Raw genomic sequence first — 18,005 nt, 5'->3', positions numbered from 1 at the left:
CTGCATCTACCCTGTCAAGTCCTGTTAGAATTTTATAGGTTTCTATGAGACTCCCCTCACTCTTCTGAACTCCAGCGAATTTAATCCTAACCAACTCAATCTCTCCTTATATGTTAGTCCCGCCATCCCAGGAATCAGTCTGGTACACCTTCACTGCACTCTCTCTATAGCAAGAACATCCTTGCTCAGATAAGGAGACCAAAACTGCACACAATATTCCAGGTGTGGCCTCACCAAGGCCCTGTATAATTGCAGCAAGACATCCCTGCTCCTGTATTCGAATCCTCTCGTTGTGAAGGCCAGCATACCATTTGCTCTTTTTACTGCCTGTTGCACCTGCATGCTTACCTTCAGTGACTGGTGTACGAGAACACCCAGGTCTCGTTGCATATTCCCCTCTCTCAGTTTATAGCCGTTCAGATAATAATCTGCCTTCCTGTTTTTTCTACCAAAGTGGATAACCTCACATTTATCCACATTATACTGCATCTGCCATGCATTTGCCCACTCACTCAACTTGTCCAAATCACCCTGAAGCCTCTCTGCATTCTCCTCACAACTCACCCTCCCACCCGTGTCATCTGCAAATTTGGCGATATTACATTTAATTCTCTCATCTAAATAATAATATATATTGTGTATAGCTGGGGTCCTAGCACCGATCCCTGCGGTACCCCACTAGTCACTGCCTACCATTCAGAAAAAGACCCGTTTATCCCTACTCTTTGTTTCCTGTCTGCCAACCAATTTTCTATCCATCACAATACACTACCCCCAATCCCATGCGCTTTAATTTTACACGCTAACCTCTTATGTGGGACTTTGTCGAAAGCCTTCTGAAAGTCCAAATAAACCACATCCACTGGCTCCCCCTCATCAACTCTCCTAGTTACATCCTCGAAGAATTCTAGTAGATTTGTCAAGCATGATTTCCCTTTCGTAAATCTATGCTGACTCCGTCCCATTCTACCACTGTTCTCCAAGCGCTCTGCTATAAGATCTTTGATAATGGACTCTAGAATTTTCCCCACTACTGACGTCAGGCTGACTGGTCTATAATTCCCTGTTTTCTCTCTACCTCCCTTTTTAAATAGTGGGGTTACATTAGCTACCCTCCAATCTGTAGGAACTGTTCCAGAGTCTATAGAATCTTGAAGGTGACCACCAATGCATCCACTATTTCTAGGACCACTTCCTTAAGTACTCTGGGATGCAGACCATCAGGCCCTGGGGATTTATCGGCCTTCAATCCCACCAATTTCCCCAACACCATTCCTCTACTAATACTGGTTTCCTTCAGTTCCTCTCTCTTACTAAACCTTGTGTTCCCCAACATTTCTGGTATGATATTTGTGTCCTCCTTTGTGAAGACAGAACCAAAGTATGCATTTAGTTGGTCAGCCATTTCTTTGTTCTCCATAATAAATTCCCCTCTTTCTGACTGTAAGGGACCTACATTTGTCTTCACCAATCTTTTTCTCTTCACATACCTATAGAAATCTTTACAGTCAGTTTTTATGTTCCCTGCAAGATTACTCTGGTACTCTATTTCCCCTTCTTAATCAATCCCTTGGTCCTCCTTTGCTGAATTCTAAACTGCTCCCAGTCCTCAGGTCTGTTGTTATTTCTGGCGAATTTATATGCCTCTTCCTTGGATCTAATGCTATCTCTAATTTCCCTTGTAAGCCATGGTTTGGCTACCTTTCCCATTTTACTTTTGCGCCAGACAGGAATAAACACTTGTTGCTGTTCATCCATGCGCTCTTTGAATGTTTGCCATTGCCTATCCACCATGATCCCTTTAAGTAACGTTTCCCAATCCATCATAGCCAACTTGCGCCCCAGTTTCCTTTATTAAGATTCAGGATCCTAGTCTCAGAATCAACTACATCACTCTCCACCTTGATGAAGAATTCTATCGTATTATGGTCGCTCATCCCCAAGGGGTCTCGCACAATTAGATTGTCAATTATTCCTCTCTCATTCCACAATACCCAGTCTAGGATGGCCTGTCTCTAGCTGGTTCCTCAACATATTGGTCCAGAAAACCATCCCGTATACACTCCATGAATTCCTTCTCTACAGTATCATAACTAATTTGATTTGCCCAATCTTTTTGCAGATTAAAGTCCCCCATAATTACAGATGTTCCTTTATCGCATGCGTCTCTAATTTCCTGTTTAATGCCATTCCCAACATCACCACTACTGTTTGGAGGTCTATATACAACACTCACTAACATTTTTCGTGGTCTTGCTCAGGTAACAGAACAGAACACAGGGGCCTATCTCGGGGAAAAGAATAGGACACAGAGATCTTTATCAGGTCACAGAGCTGGTGTAAACAATACAAAACCAGGCGGAGAATTTCAGAATTCCGCCCCCCACCCCCTTCCATGACCCTAAGGAACACTGGAAGTCAGGGACTAGTAGGTGCAGCAATGCTAAGAGCATAAATGAGGGAAATACCCTTTTGATGTATTTCCTTCATTTACACTGGATTACAATATGACTGTTCCCAAAAGCACTGGAATTTCTAACAGGGTTGGTAAGGGGCTAATTCCAGCTAGATCCAAGTTTCATCCCGATGTCAGACCCTTCCCTCTCCCTGGACATGGCGCCTTTCCAACCCTGGAATTTCAAGGCCAAAATGTTATGATGTAGTGTCCCATTTTAGTAACATCTTTCTCAGCAAGCTGGTCCTCACCTTATTTTGCCTAATGACATGTGACACCATATCACGATACCCCGTCTCCAGTCCTTTGTATGCGAAAGGCTCAAATCCAAACTTGTTGCAGTAATATGCTGCAGCCTGCAATGAGAGATAAATGCACACCATATGATTGACATTGATTTAGCTCTTTAGGTTATTCACAGTAAACTGGTTCTATTGCAAAGAGGGTCTTTATTTATCAGAGCTTGTTCTGACTTACTGTCTGCTCCCCAGAGCTCACAATGGCTGGCTCCATGAACACATATATCAAAGGGAGTTGCTCGCCCTATACGTTATGCAGTCAGAATCAACCTACCTGTACTGCTCCAGTCTATCAACTCACCTTGTTATACATCACCAGCACTTAATCCCAAAGCTGCAAACCCCACTACCTAGAAGGACAAGGACGGCAGGCGCCTGGGAACACCATTGCCTCCAAGTTCCCCTCCAATTCATGCATAATCCTGAGTGGAAATATATTGCCATTCCTTTATTGTCACTGAATCAAAATCGTGGAACTTCCTACCTAACAGCACGATGACAGTGCCAACATCACATGGTCTGCAGTGGTTCAAGAAGAAGGCTCACCACCATTTTCTCAAGGGCAACTAGGAATGGACAATAAATATTGGCGTTGCAAGTGATGCCCATGTCCCAAGAATGAATTTTTTTAATTCACAAAATGCATATAAAACATAACAATTGTCACCATTTTGTGATTTTTGTACTTAACTCACTTCCAATTTATGAACATCCCAGGGAATCTGGCCTTACTATCTACATCCCTGTGATGCCAGCAGCCTTTGTGTTCCATGGAGGATTGACATCATCATCAGTGCTTATCCTTGTAACCTTTAACCCTAACCCTGATCACCAACTCATGTTGTAGAAGAGCTGCTTTGATTGCATATTAACTGTCTTTCCCACAATCTAATCTAAAATCTACTGCTCTAATGTGTCCTTGTGCCTGCTCATTGATTTCTCTTTGTATTGGCTTTAATTTATATTGGCTGCACTGAACCGGAGGTAATTTGAGTTGTCCTCTTGTTCTTTGATGGTGAAAGCGTTGATAACAGTCCTTGAACAATTTGTATGTGCGTGCTGGTCAGATGTTCTGAATGTATGCACTTCACATTTTGCAAAATTTACGGGGAGTCGGTGGCGTACTGGTATTGTCACTGGACTAGTAACCCAGAGACCCAGGTATTGCTCTGGGGACATGGGTTCGAATCCCACCACAGCAGAAGGTGGAATTTAATTAATAAATCTGGAATTTAAAGCTAGTCTAATGATGGCCATGAAACCATTGTCGATTGTTGTAAAAACCCATCTGGTTCACTAATGTCCTTTAGGGAAGGAAATCTGCTGCCCTTACCTGGTCTGGCCTACATGTGACTCCAGATCAACAGCAATGTGGTTGACTCTTACATGCCCTCGAAATGGCCTAGCAAGCCACCCAGTTCAAGGGCAATTAGGGATGGGCAATAAATGCTGGCCTGGCCTGCGATGCCCACATCCCATGAAAGAATAAAAAAAAATTAATAAAATGTCTAATAAAACCAAATTAAGAGCTAAAGCACTGGATTAAAAGACTAATGGTGAATGAGATCAATCAGAGAGTAGTGAGAAGGTGACGCCAATCTTGGGGTTTAGAAAGCCAGTGATTGTAAGAGGAAGAAAAAGTAAAACAAGGACCTGGAAACTATCCCACAACATAGAATCATTCTGATGAAGTTAACTACACTAATGGGAGATGACAGTGGTTTGTTAGCCCTGGCCAATCCAAGATAGTCCACCATCCATCAAATAGATGGTAACGGCAAGGGCTGAATTTTCATCAGAGGTAGGCAGGAACTAAAAATAGCCATACTGGCCGGCATGCCAGTTCCCTAGCTCCATCCTGCCTCCAGGCCATTTTTGTGGAGGCAGAATTAGGAGCCGGCAGGGCTTCCCGCCTACACACGGCAGGTAGCCAATCAGGCTCATTAAAAGCCTAATTGAGGCTAATTAAACGACATGAACAGGAACTTTCCAGTCTGCCTCCAGATTTCCACAGGTGGCAGACCGGGGGTGAGCCAGCATTCCAAGGCAGGCCGAGAGGCCCTCCTTGCCTGCCTGGGTGCAGGAGCAGCCACAGGCTTCCCCGTAGAGGGGTCCCCCACCCAACCCCACAGTGGCTGCTGAATCCTTTTTAGCCAAAGATTTAGAGATGGCACCCCTCTCTAACTTACTTTCCATTGGCCCGCCCACTTTGAGAGCCCATCTGCCATCTTTAATTGGATGACAAACCTATCCTTTGTCTATTGATTAGCCTTCCCGGGGAAAATCACTGGTGAATGACTCTTTCCCTCCCCCCACCCCCACCCCAATGGGCCTGGTTTCGGGACATGGAAGGAAAATCCAGCCGTAAGACTTGAGCACATAATCTAAGCTGACACTTCTTGTAGTACGGAAGGAGGAAGGTTGCACTGTCCGAGGTGCCATCTTTCAGATGAAATGTTAATCTGAAGCCTTCTCTACCGGTTCAAGTAGATGTAAACGATTCTGGTACCCCGAACAACACTTATCCCTCAATGAATATCCCCCAAAATATCTAACGGGCCATATATCTCATTGTTGATTGTGGCACATTATTGTGTGTAAATTGGCTGGCATGTTTATCTACATAGGAGCAGTGGCTACACTTCATTGACTCTGAAACACTTTGGGACATCCGAACAACATGAAAGGTACAATGTGGAATTTTTTCTTTCTTTTTTATTAGGAATGGAATCGTATACAGTTACTGAAAGCCTTGTGTATTCGCCAATGTTCATGATGTTGAAGAGAATTGCAAGATTGGAATAGGTTTGTAACAGGTGTTGCAATGTTGTTTGAGTTCTCTGACATGTTGCACAGTGTCCTTGATAAATTTCTAGGTAAAGAAATGTCAGCACCCAGATGGTGAATGAACCTTCATACTGAAACCCTCAGATTAGTCCAGGTTCAGGACTCTATTGAAATGCTGTATTTTGTAGGAGGAGAATAAGGTGGAATTTCTGGGGGAGGGCTAAATCTTGTTGGATTGTCAGACAGCATGCAGTGACACTACCCAGTCCCACAAGGATGTTCCAAGTTTCCTGAGGTTATTATCCCCGACCTTACTGTAATAATCTCTCCTGAAATCCCAAGCTTCATGTAACTTAACCACTAATTCCTAAATTAAGTCACTTTCTCTCCAGAGGAAGGCTTATAAAGTTGCCAGAAAAGTCGTAAGCTGGAGGATTGGGAGCAAAGGAGGACCAAGAAATTGATAAAGAGAGAATGGAATATGAATCTAAACTAGCAAGAAATATAAATACAGATTGTAAAAGCTTCTATAGGTATGTTAAAAGGAAAAAAATTGGTAAAGACAAATGTGGGTCCATTACAGGAGAATTTTATGGGAAATAGAGAAATGGCAGAGAAGCTAAATAACTACTTTGTGTCTGTCTTCACGGAGGAAGATACAAGAAATCTCCCTGAAATAATTGAGATCCAAGGATCTAGTGAGAATGAGGAACTGAGAGAAATTAGGATTAGTAAAAAAGTAGTATTGGAGAAATTAATGGGTCTAAAAGTTGACAAATCCCTGGGACCCGATGATCTTCACCCTAGAGTGTTGAAAGAGATGGATACAGAGATAATGGATGCATTGGTGATCATCTTTCAAAATTCTATAAATTCTGCAATGGTGCCTGCAGATTGCAAGGTTGCAAATGTAACCCCACTGTTTAAGAAAGGAGGGAGAGAGAAAACGGGGAACTACAGACCTGTTAGCCTGACATCGGTAGTAGGGAGAATACTAGAATCTATTATAAAGGATGTGTACTGGACACTTAGAAAATAATGGTCTGATTGGGCAGAGTCAATGTGGATTTAATGAAGGAAAAATCATGTTTGACAAACTTGTTTGAGTTTTTTGAGGATGTTACTAGCAGAATGGAAAAGGGGGGACCCAGTGGATGTGGTGTATTTGGATTTCAGAAAGCTTTTGATAAAGTCCCACATAGGAGGTTACTAAGCAAAATTAAAGCACATGGGATTGGGGGTAATATACTAGCATGGATTGAGAATTAAGTAGCAGACAGAAAACAGAGAGTAGGAATAAATAGGCCATTCTCAGGTTGGCAGCTGTGACCAGTAGGGTACTGCAAGGATCAGTGCTTGGGCCCCAGCTGTTCACAATCTATATCAATGATTTCGATGTGGGGACCAATTGTAATATTTGCAGGTTTGTGGATGACACAAAACTTGGTGGGAATGTGAACTGTGAGCAGGCTGCAAAGAAGCTTCAAGGGGATTTGGACATGCTGAGTGAGTGGGCAAGAACATGGCAGACGGAATATAATGTGGATAAGTGTGAGGTTATCCACTTTAGTAGGAGGAACGGAGATGCAGCAAATTTCTTAAATGGAGAGAGATTGGAAAGTGTTGATGTCCTTGTTCATAAGTCACTGAAAGTTAATATGCAGGTGCAGCAAGCAATTAGGAAGGCAAAAGTATGTGGGCCTTTATCATGAGTGGATTTGAGTACAGGAGTAAAGAAGTCTTGCTTCAATTGTATAGATCACTGGTGCACCTGGAATACTGTGTGCAGTTCTAGTCCCCTTGCCTGAGGAATCATATACTTGCCATAGTGGGAGTGCAGTGGAAGTTCACGAGACTGATTCCTGGGATGGTGGGATTGTCCTATATAGAGGAGACGAGGCCTGTATTCTCTGGAGTTTAGAAGAATGAGAGGCGATCGCAAAGAAACCTACAAAATTCTTAAAGGGATAGACAGAGTAGATGCAGAAAGGATGTGTCCCCTGATGTGGGTCTAGAACCAGGGGACACAATCTCAGAAAAAAGGGCAAGCCATTTAGGACTGAGATGAGGAGGAACTTCTTCACTCAGAGGGTGGTGAATCTTTGGAATTCTCTGCCCCAGAGGGCAGTGGAAACTCAGTCACTGAGTAAGTTCAAGACAGAGATCGATAGCTTTCTAGCTGCTAATGACACTAAGGGATATGGGGATAGTGCAGGAATATGGCATTGAGGTAGATGATCAGCCATGATCTAGAATGGTGGAGCAGGCTCGAAGGGCTGAATGGCCTACTCCTGCTCCTATGTTTCTATGTTCCTTTGTTCCTTTTAAACTTTAGTGTTGTCTTGCATGATGGTTCTTACTGTTCAGTCAGTTTTCTCAAAAAAAGACACACATGAAAAGGTAAAAACAACAGAAAATGCTAAAAATCCTAAACAGTTCTATCAGCATCTGAAACAGTAAAGACAGAGTAATTTTTTGGGTATTGACTCTCCAACAGATCTGACAAATGAAACATGAACCTGATGTTTCTCTTTTCAAGTGCTGACGGGTTGACTCTGTGTTTCCAGCATTAGCAGCATTTTCTTTATATCTCTTTTAAAACCCTGCATCCCTCGCCTTCCCTCCAGAAACACCCCTTCCTACCTTATCCATTCTGCAAGCATCCACCTGCCTTCCCTTCTTTAAAGATCTCTTAAAAACTCAGCACTTGCTTGACAACTGTTTTTACGATTCTCTCCTCCTACTGCTCATGCTTCCCTTATCTCTTTCTTAACCTTCCATATTTTCTCAGATTCACTCATTTTTATTATTTCGATTGTATCTGTAGGCCCCATCTTCCCTCTCCTTTAATTTAGGTTTGTTTCTAAGATCTGTGGATATCAATAGCATTCTAAAATTTGAGTAGTCTGATTTTTACATTCGATGATTGAACAGTGAAATTCAATAAAATGGAAGATTGTGTGCCATTTTGTATATATCTATGTGATGTGCAGAATTAGTTGTGTGGATCTGGCTGTCCACAGATATGGTAGTGTCTGGATGGGGTTGAGTTGACCACATATCCATGCCATTACAAAGACTGTCTATTTTCACCTCCATAACATCGCGCGACAATGCCCCTGCCTCAGCTCATTTGCTGCTGAAACCCTCATCAATTCCTTTGTTTCCTCTAGACTATTCCAATGCACTCCTGGCTGGTCTCCCACATTTTATCCTCCATAAACTTGAAGCATTCCAAAACTGTGCTGTCCATGTCCTAACTCACACCAAGTCCTATCACCACTGTGCTCGCAGATCTACATTGGCTCCCGGTCAAGCAACGTCTTGATTTTAAAATTTTCATCCTTGTTTTCAGATCCCTTCAAAGCCTTGCCCCTCCCTATCTCTGTAATCTCCTCCAGTCCCACAACCTTCTGAGTTATCTGTGCTCCTCTAATTCTGGCCTCGAGCATCCTTGATTGTCATCACTCCACCATTGGTGGCCGCACCTTCAGTTGCCTGGGCCATAAGCTCTGGAATTCCCTCCCTAAACCTCTCTGCCTCTCAACCTCACTTTCCTTGTTTAAGAAATTCCTTAAAACCTACTTCTTTGCCAAAGTTTTTGGTCATCTGCCCTAATATATCTTTATGTGGCTCAGTGTCATATTTTGTTTTATAATGCTCCTGTGAAGCGCCTTAGGAGGTTTAGTTATATTAAGGGTGCTATACCAGTACAAGTTTTTGTTGTTGAGTGCAGACCTAGCTGTGCCTGGATGTGCACCTTGCTGCTTATCTCACCTGTTTGGCATTTCCTACCCAGAATGTGATGTGGTGGAAGCTGATAAATCGACCTTTTTCTGGCTGCAACAGAAGAGTTTTGGGTTATTCTCTTTTTCCTAATGTAGACAGAATTCAAAAAAACAGAATACCAATAATTTGTTTGAAAGTTTAAGTAGCAGATGTACCACACCTTCTCCCCTTTTTCAGTGTAGGTAGTCTGAAAGAGATAGATACAAATTGTTTTAGTGTGTTACAACGTAACAGTGGTACAGTTCATTTCCCTTCATTCAGTTGCTAGTTTGTCACAATATTACTGTCACCTAACACCATCATGTGGTGGGCATATTGGATATATCTGACTGAAGGTCCATGACTCTCACTTCGGGCTGTCTCTCTATGGGAGTGTAAGTTGTTGATGATTTTATGACAACATATCATTGTCCTCCGACTTCATATTCACCTTGATCACCTCTCCCTCTTTGATTCCCTTCAGTCTCATTTCTATCCTGCCTACATCGAGAACACCCTGATCACTATCACCAGAGATAGCCTATGTAACTGCAACCACAGCATGTTGTCCTGCCATATTTTCCTTGACTGCTCCAGAGCCTTCGATACAATCAACTATTCAGTCCTTCTCCAGGAAGTCCCCTCCAAACTATTCTGCACAACTTCTTTGGCCTCCTTATCTCGAGAGACAATGGATACGCGCCTGGAGGTGGTCAGTGGTTTGTGAAGCAGCACCTGGAGTGGCTATAAAGGCCAATTCTAGAGTGACAGGCTCTTCCACAGGTGCTGCAGAGAAATTTGTTTGTCGGGGCTGTTGCACAGTTGGCTCTCCCCTTGCGCCTCTGCACAACAGTAACTGTAATATTAACTAAGAATGAATAGAAAATCTAGACTGATAATTATTCTAATCTCATGTCTTGTTTGAGGTTAGTTAGTTTTAACTGTGTTCTCTAATTCTGAACAGATAGTCCAAGTCAAAAACCCAACATACTAACATTATTTGCCTCTTGGCTTTTCAAGAACTGAATCATGTCTGCAAACAATATTTTCTCAAAACTAGTTCAGTTCAGTTCTTTCCCCAAGGCCTAAATTCTAGAACCATCCTAGGCACTCTTCTCTGAATGCTATCCAATACAAGACTGTATACAAATGTGGCCTCAGCGGAAACTGATGAAAGGCTAAATGAATTTGTTTTCCAGTGAAATACCTTGAGATGTTTCTGAACAGTATCTGCCTTGTCCCTCTGTATCTCTGTAGGAGCTTCACATTGAAACTTCTAGTGAATAATCGACAACCGTACCCAAATTCTTTCTTTCTCTACCTCTACTGATGGGCATGTCTTCATTGCACCCTGTCCCACCTTTGTATTCTGGTGTTCCACTTCAAAATAAGACCCTTTCATTAAATTTTGGGTGGGTCTTTGAACCCTTCTTAAACTGCTAGCAATATTGCTGCTTTAGGTGGAAGCACATCCTAGTAGTGGTGGGCAAGCTTAATGCCACAGTCTCACCAGCCTAATTTAAAATAAGGCCCTTTCTTGTTTTACTTCCAGTGGGGTTAGGCCTAGTTCAATTCCACAATTCCTACCTTCATTGAATCCCCACTTAAGGGGACCGACTTCTGTGTGTTCCAGTCGGGTTAGTTTTTTTCTAACCCCAGATGTCCAGTAGCCTGCTTAATATAGAACTTCTCCATTGTGCACATGTTTACTGTTGTGTGTTCCAATATGCCTGGCCTTAAATTAATTGTTGTGAACTGCTATGTCTTTGTTTCACTGAACATTACTGATTTGGCAGTATAGTTCAGCATTTTGTTTGGGTGTTCAGTCCCACTGCCAGTTTCCATGCTACTGTTATATAACCCTCACTGTATGTGGAAGTTGAATAAATGAAGGAAGACCATTGGAAAACCTATTGTACACATTAAGCTGCCGCTTAACCCTTGCTATTGACCATTTGTGGGGGGCATTGTTAACTTGTATCTTTATGCAGCCATTTTAGCCAAATGATCTGGACAAGGATTACAATTCAAGGTGTATATATTGCATGTTAAAACTCCTGGGGCAGCATCCAGAAATTTATTTGGATCCTACAGCCTTGACTTTGGATATGTGAAAATCCAGCATGGGCCAATGGGTAATTTTATCAACAATTTTTCATCACTACTAGTTACCATTTGAAAATCCAAATAAATTATATCCACTGAATACCTCTCATTCCCGCATTACACCCTCAATGAATTTCACAGATTTATGAGATGTGACAGCTTGCTTCTAAATTCATGCTGCTCCTCTTTATGACCTCTGCAATCTGAAGATGAACATTAATAGTATTCAGTGCCATGTTCTTTCGGATTTCCCTGTGCAGTGTACCCCGTGCAGTACTTTCAGGGATTTCCCATTACCCTGTGCAACAAGCTCTAAGATTTATTTCTACCATAGAATGGTATTGGAATCAAATTCACTATCCTCATGTACAACCCCTGTAGAATCATTAAAAGCATTACAAGTTTCATTTATTTTGTCACTGTTTCTCTCAGAATTCCAGGGGGGCATCTCACCTAGTCCAGGTACATTTTAGGCATTTGCTGAAGTTTTTTTCAGACACCTGCTTCATTGGTATCTACCCATGAACCAAAATGACTAGATGCTCAATTTGCCCCCAGTCTTCATTTGTGAAGACTGATGAGAAGAATTATTTGACACATCAGCCATTTATTGATCCTCTGTACTATTTCCATCCAATTATTGCTGAACTGAGTTTTTGGAGTGATTTTCAGCTGTCACAGCCATTTTCTCACCTGATAAAGTGATTTACGTTGGGGAGGTATCTTGGACACCCTATTGATGCTGAAGATACACCTGATGCAATTTTCAGGTAGGCCTGTAAATGCACATGCAGCCTGCCCACCTGCGACAGGCCGGAGGCAGCTTTAATATGCAATTCAGGTCCTATGCTGGTTGTAGAATCCAGATTGAGATTTTCAGGTACAAATGGGTGAAGCATGTGCCAAAGAAACAGCCCAGGACACTTGCAATTTTTTTGGGAGAAAGCAAGGAATACTTCTTCTGGGACTCCCAAAAACTCTGGCTCACTACTGATGTCTCAGAACGGTTCCAGGACATTCTGAAAGGGGAGGGTGAGCAGCCAGTGGTTGTGGTACACATTGGTACAAACGACGTAGGTAAAAAAAAGGATGAGGTCCTAAAAGCAGAATATAGGGAGTTAGGAAGTAAGTTGAAAAGTAGGACCTCAAAGGTAGTGATCTCAGGATTACTACCAGCGCCACGTGCTAGTCAGAGTAGAAATAGCAGGATAAATTGGATGAATACGTGGCTGAAGAGATGGTGTGAGGGAAGGGTTTTAGATTGCTGGGGCATTGGGACCAGTTCTGGAGGAGGTGGGACCAGTACATACTGGATGGGTTACACCTGGGCAGGACCAGGACTGATGTCCTAGGGGGAGTATTTGCTAGAGTGGTTGGGGAGGGTTTAAACTAAAATGGCAGGGGGATGGGAACCTTTGCAAGGAGTCAGAGGAGGGGGGATCAAAGACAAGAACAAAAGACAGCAAGGGGAATAAGAAAAGCGATAGGCAGAGAAATAAAGGGCCAGAATTAAAAAGGGCCACAGTGAAAAATAGTGGGAAGGGGACAAGTAATGTTAAAAAGACAAGCATTGAGGCTTTATGCCTTAACGCGTGGAGCATCCACAAACTGGATGAATTAGTCGTGCAAATAGATGTAAACGGTTATGATATAGTCGGGATTATGGAGACATGGCTGCAGGGTAACCAGGGATGGAAAATGAACATCCAGGGGTATTCAGTATTTAGGAAGGACAGACAAAAAGTAAAAGGCGGTCGAGTTACATTGCTGGTTAAAGAGGAAATTAACGCAATAGTGAGGAAGAATATTAGCTCTGACGATGTGCAATCTGTATGGGTAGAGCTGAGAAACACTAGGGGGTAAAACAAACATTTGTGGGGGTCGTATGTAGACCCCCAAACTGTAGTGGTGATGTTGGGAATGGCATTAAACAGGAAATTAGAGATGCATGCGATAAAGGAACAGCTATAATTATGGGTGACTTTAATCTGCATATAGATTGGGCAAATCAAATTAGTCACAATATCATAGAGGAGGAATTCATGGAGTGTATACGGGATGGTTTTCTGGTCCAATACATTGAGGAACCAACTAGAGACAGGCCATCTTAGACTGGGTATTGTGTAATGAGAGAGGAATAATTGACAATGTAGTTGTGCGAGACCCCTTGGGGATGAGCGACCATAATATGATAGAATTCTTCATCAAGATGGAGAGTGACGTAGTTAATTCTGAGACTAGGGTCCTGAATCTTAATAAAGGTAAGTACGAAGATATGAGGCGCGAGCTGGCTATGATGGATTGGGAAATGTTACTTAAAGGGATGACGGTGGAAAGGCAATGGCAAACATTCAAAGAGTGCATGGATGAAATGCAACAGTTGTTTATTCCTGTCTGGCGCAAAAGTAAAACAGGAAAGGTAGCCAAACCATGGCTTACAAGGGGAATTAGAGATAACATTAGATCCAAGGAAGAGACATACAAATTCACCAGAAAAAACAACAGACCTGAGGATTGGGAGAAGTTTAGAATTCAGAAAAGGAGGACCAAGGGATTGATTAAGAAGGGGAAAATAGAATACGAGAATAAGCTTGCAGGGAACATAAAAACTGACGGCAAAAGTTTCTACAGGTACGTGAAGAGAAAAAGATTGGTGAAGACAAATGTAGGTCCCTTACAGTCACAAAGAGGGGAATTTATTATGGGGAACAAAGAAATGGCTGACCAACTAAATGCATACTTTGGTTCTGTCTTCACAAAGGAGGACACAAATATCATACCAGAAATGTTGGGGAACACAAGGTTTAGTGAGAGGGAGGAACTGAAGGAAATCAGTATTAGTAGAGAAATGGTGTTGGGGAGATTGAAGGCCAATAAATCCCCAGGGCCTGATAACCTACATCCCAGAGTACTAAAGGAAGTGGCCCGAGAAATAGTGGATGCATTGGTGGGCATCTTCCAAGATTCTATAGACTGTGGAACAGTTCCTACAGATTGGAGGGTAGCTAATGTAACCCCACTATTTAAGAAACGAGGTAGAGAGGGAATTATAGACCAGTCAGCCTGATGTCGGTATTGGGGAAAAATTCTAGAGTCCATTATCAAAGATTTTATAGCCGAGCACTTGGAGAACAGTGGCAGAATTGGACAGAGTCAGCATGGATTTACAAACGGAAAATCATGCTTGACACATCTACTGGAATTCTTTGAGGATGTAACAAGTAGAGTTGATGAAGGGGAGCCAGTGGATGTGGTTTATTTGGACTTTCAGAAGGTTTTCGACAAAGTCCCACATAAGAGATTAGCATGTAAAATTAATGTGCATGGGATTGGGGGTAGTGTATTGCGATGGATAGAAAATTGGTTGGCAGACAGGAAACAAAGAGTAGGAATAAACGGGTCTTTTTCCAAATGGCAGGCAGTGACTAGTGGGGTACCACAGGGATCGGTGCTAGGACCCCAGCTATACACAATATATATTAATGATTTTGATGAGAGAATTAAATGTAATATCGCCAAATTTGCAGATGACACGGGTGGGAGGGTGAGTTGTGAGGAGAATGCAGAGAAGCTTCAGGGTGATTTGGACAAGTTGAGTGAGTGGGCAAATGCATGGCAGATGCAGTATAATGTGGATAAATGTGAGGTTATCCACTTTGGTAGCAAAAACAGGAAGGCAGATTATTATCTGAACGGCTATAAACTGAGAGAGGGGAATATGCAATGAGACCTGGGTGTTCTTGTACACCAGTCACTGAAGGTAAGCATGCATGTCCAACAGGTGGTAAAAAGGCAAATGCTATGTTGGCCTTCATAACGAGAGGATTCGAGTACAGAAGCAGGGATGTCTTGCTGCAATTATACAGGGCCTTGGTGAGGCCACACCTGGAAGGGTCACTGACCCGAAACGTTAACTCTGCTTCTCTTTCCACAGATGCTGCCAGACCTGCTGAGTGATTCCAGCATTTCTTGTTTTTGTGCCTGGAATATTGTGTGCAGTTTTGGTCTCCTTATCTTAGGAATGATGTTCTTGCTATAGAGGGAGTGCAGTGAAGGGTTACCAGACTGATTCCTGGGATGGCGGGACTGACATATGAGCAGAGTTGGTTAGGATTATATTCGCTGGAGTTCAGAAGATTGAGGGGGGATCTCATAGAAACCTATAAAATTCTAACAGGACTTGACAGGATAAATGCAGGAAGGATGTTCCGGATGGTGGGGGAGTCCAGAACCAGGGTTCATTGTCTAAGAATATAGGTAAACCTTTCAGGTCTGAGATGAGGAAAAGTTTCTTCACCCAGAGAGTGGTGAGCCTGTGGAATTCGCTACCAGAAAGCAGTTGAGGCCAAAACATTGTAGGTGTTCAAGAAGGAGTTAGATATAGCTCTTGGGTCTAAAGGGATCAAAGGATATGGGGAGAAAGCAGAAACAGGTTACTGAGTTGGATGATCAGCCATGATCATAATGAATGGTGGAGCAGGCTCGAAAGGCCGAATGGCCTACTCCTGCTCCTATTTTCTATCTCCCTCACCAAGACTCTCCTCTCTCCACACCAGTCTGACCTGCCAATTAGCGTAGTGTGGGACCAGACGATTTGCTGCCTTCACGGAACTGGCAAGCTGCAGCGGGAAACACACTTGGCACTCACAGCGCACCAGTGGCTTATTAATGAGGTCCAGCTCTCGATTTGTCTCAGGCTGGCACAAATGGACGGGCAGAGTGGCCACTTTGTGAACTTTGCGCCTGTTTCAGGGACTGACTTCAAAATCGCACCTAGCCAGTCTTTGGCTGAACTTTGTCAGGTGGGGAGAAGTCCTGCCGCCGGCACCGAAGGCCTGAGTTGATCTTGCGCCATGGCGCGGCAAGATCCGGGGTTGGCAGTTTACCTGCAGCAGCCGATTAAGAGGACGCTTCTGGTACCGTTGTCCAATTGAGGACAGCAGTCTGCCCCCAGAACTGCTAGCTGAATCAGAGCGCTGGCAGCTTGGCAACCTTGGATCTGAGGTTTTGACTCCCGTAGATCACGGAGGGAGGAGGCGATTGTCAATTTGGAGTGTCTTTGTGTAGAAGGTAGTGCCTGATGGAGAAAGTTGCCCCGTCAAGTGTAAACCACAGGTTTAGCTCGAGACTTGAAACTTCATTCTAATATTTGCCACCATTATAGGTGTGGTCACTGCTGAGGCTGCAGAATGAAGGAGAAGGCACCTCAAAGCCGAGGCACCCTCAAAGAGAAGGGAAATAGTCAATGGTCATCGTCATATTCAATTTATTCCAAGACAGAATACACTTTAATCTCTTTTAAAACAGTGTCTCAGAGATTAATGTATTACCAAAAGCAAAGCTGGAGTGTGAAAAGTAGCAGGGCACGTCATATTCAGCTGCAGCACCATAGCCACGGAGGTGGCCATTACTGCCGGGGGAACCCTCCGTGGGCTGTGGAGAAGCTGTTAAGGGGTTCCCTCCTCCCGCCCCCACTGGGAGGCCACCAGTGTTTACCTAGCGGTCTCCCCGTCAGGCAGCGGGCTCCCCTAACGCAGGTAAAATTCCATTGGGGGTGTGAGCAGTGGCCCTTAATTGGCCCATTAAGTGACTCAGTTGGCCGCCCTCTGGGCGGCTGTGCTGCTGAGGCTCCTGCCACTGGTAAGGCTCCTCCCGCCACCCCCGCGCTTTCCCCTGCCATATTACCAACCCTCCCGCCCCACACCCTGTCGCCATGGAGCTGGGAAAATTCAGCCCTTTAACACAGTAGGAAAGGGTCTTTGGATCCTTTCACTGCTTTCCACATTCCAGCTTTGCCCATGGTAATGAATTAATCTCTGAGACACTGTCCTGAAAGAGATTGAAATGTATTCTGCCTTGGAATATATTGAATATGACAGTGATTAATGACCATTTCCCTTGAACTGATGAGACACTGTGTGAAATAGTATTTATAAATGTACTGTCATAGTCCATCTCTGCCATCTTTCCTACCATACCCAACTGCCAAAACAATTCATTGAACAGGAACATTTGTATTGAATTTATCACAGTGGGTTGTACTCACCATGATGAAACACCGAGTTAACAGAGGAACCCTCAGTGAGTTTGAAGAAGAACGAAATATCCACCTGGCTCAATCTTATAAGCACAAAATGTTTGGCTGGAAAGCAACAATGCCTCTCACTGGCTGCTGTGCGTCCGCCCCCTGTACCTCCCAGATTTTCAATTGGAATTTGTCATATTGCAGGGTCTAGTCTGTGCTTCTGGTAGTAGGTATATGCTCTTGGAGTTTGTACCATGTTACTCAATAATCAGAAAAGGCATACAACAGTGTGTTCCATAATTAGAAAAGTAAGAGCCTTCCTCTCGTGCCGCACTGTGCCCTGAATGAGAGCATCGGTCCCAGGCCTCTGCCGATTTTCAGTGCTACTTTCACTCCAGTTTACCCTCCTTTATGAGAAACTGGGGTCTGGTGTGGCTTCTGTTCTTCACACCTTTTCCCTTCACCCAGCAGGATTATGTTGAGTAGATTGGAAACTTGACCTTTGGCAATGTGTGTGACCCTGTCAAACTACGTTGTGAGACTGCGCTATGTGACAGTGTCATAA

At 43.4% G+C, this 18,005-nt stretch overlaps 1 protein-coding gene across 1 annotated transcript in view; it reads right to left on the bottom strand.

Annotated features, from left to right (window-relative positions):
• hpda (4-hydroxyphenylpyruvate dioxygenase a) overlaps positions 1 to 17,572 on the bottom strand; it is a 38,640-nt gene extending 21,068 nt beyond the window's left edge. The window contains exons 1-4 of the mRNA XM_068010251.1: positions 17,462 to 17,572; positions 9,491 to 9,517; positions 9,319 to 9,381; positions 2,707 to 2,811 (exon numbers count right to left, since the gene is read on the bottom strand). Coding sequence (XP_067866352.1) covers positions 2,707 to 2,811; positions 9,319 to 9,381; positions 9,491 to 9,517; positions 17,462 to 17,464 — 198 coding nt within the window. The 5' untranslated portion in view covers positions 17,465 to 17,572. The remainder of the gene's footprint in view (positions 1 to 2,706; positions 2,812 to 9,318; positions 9,382 to 9,490; positions 9,518 to 17,461) is intronic.
• Positions 17,573 to 18,005: the final 433 nt, after the last annotated feature.

The sequence above is a fragment of the Heterodontus francisci genome, chromosome 30 (assembly GCF_036365525.1).
Source record: "Heterodontus francisci isolate sHetFra1 chromosome 30, sHetFra1.hap1, whole genome shotgun sequence".
Classification (NCBI taxonomy): domain Eukaryota; kingdom Metazoa; phylum Chordata; class Chondrichthyes; order Heterodontiformes; family Heterodontidae; genus Heterodontus; species Heterodontus francisci.
This window is presented reverse-complemented; position numbering and strand designations above follow the sequence as displayed.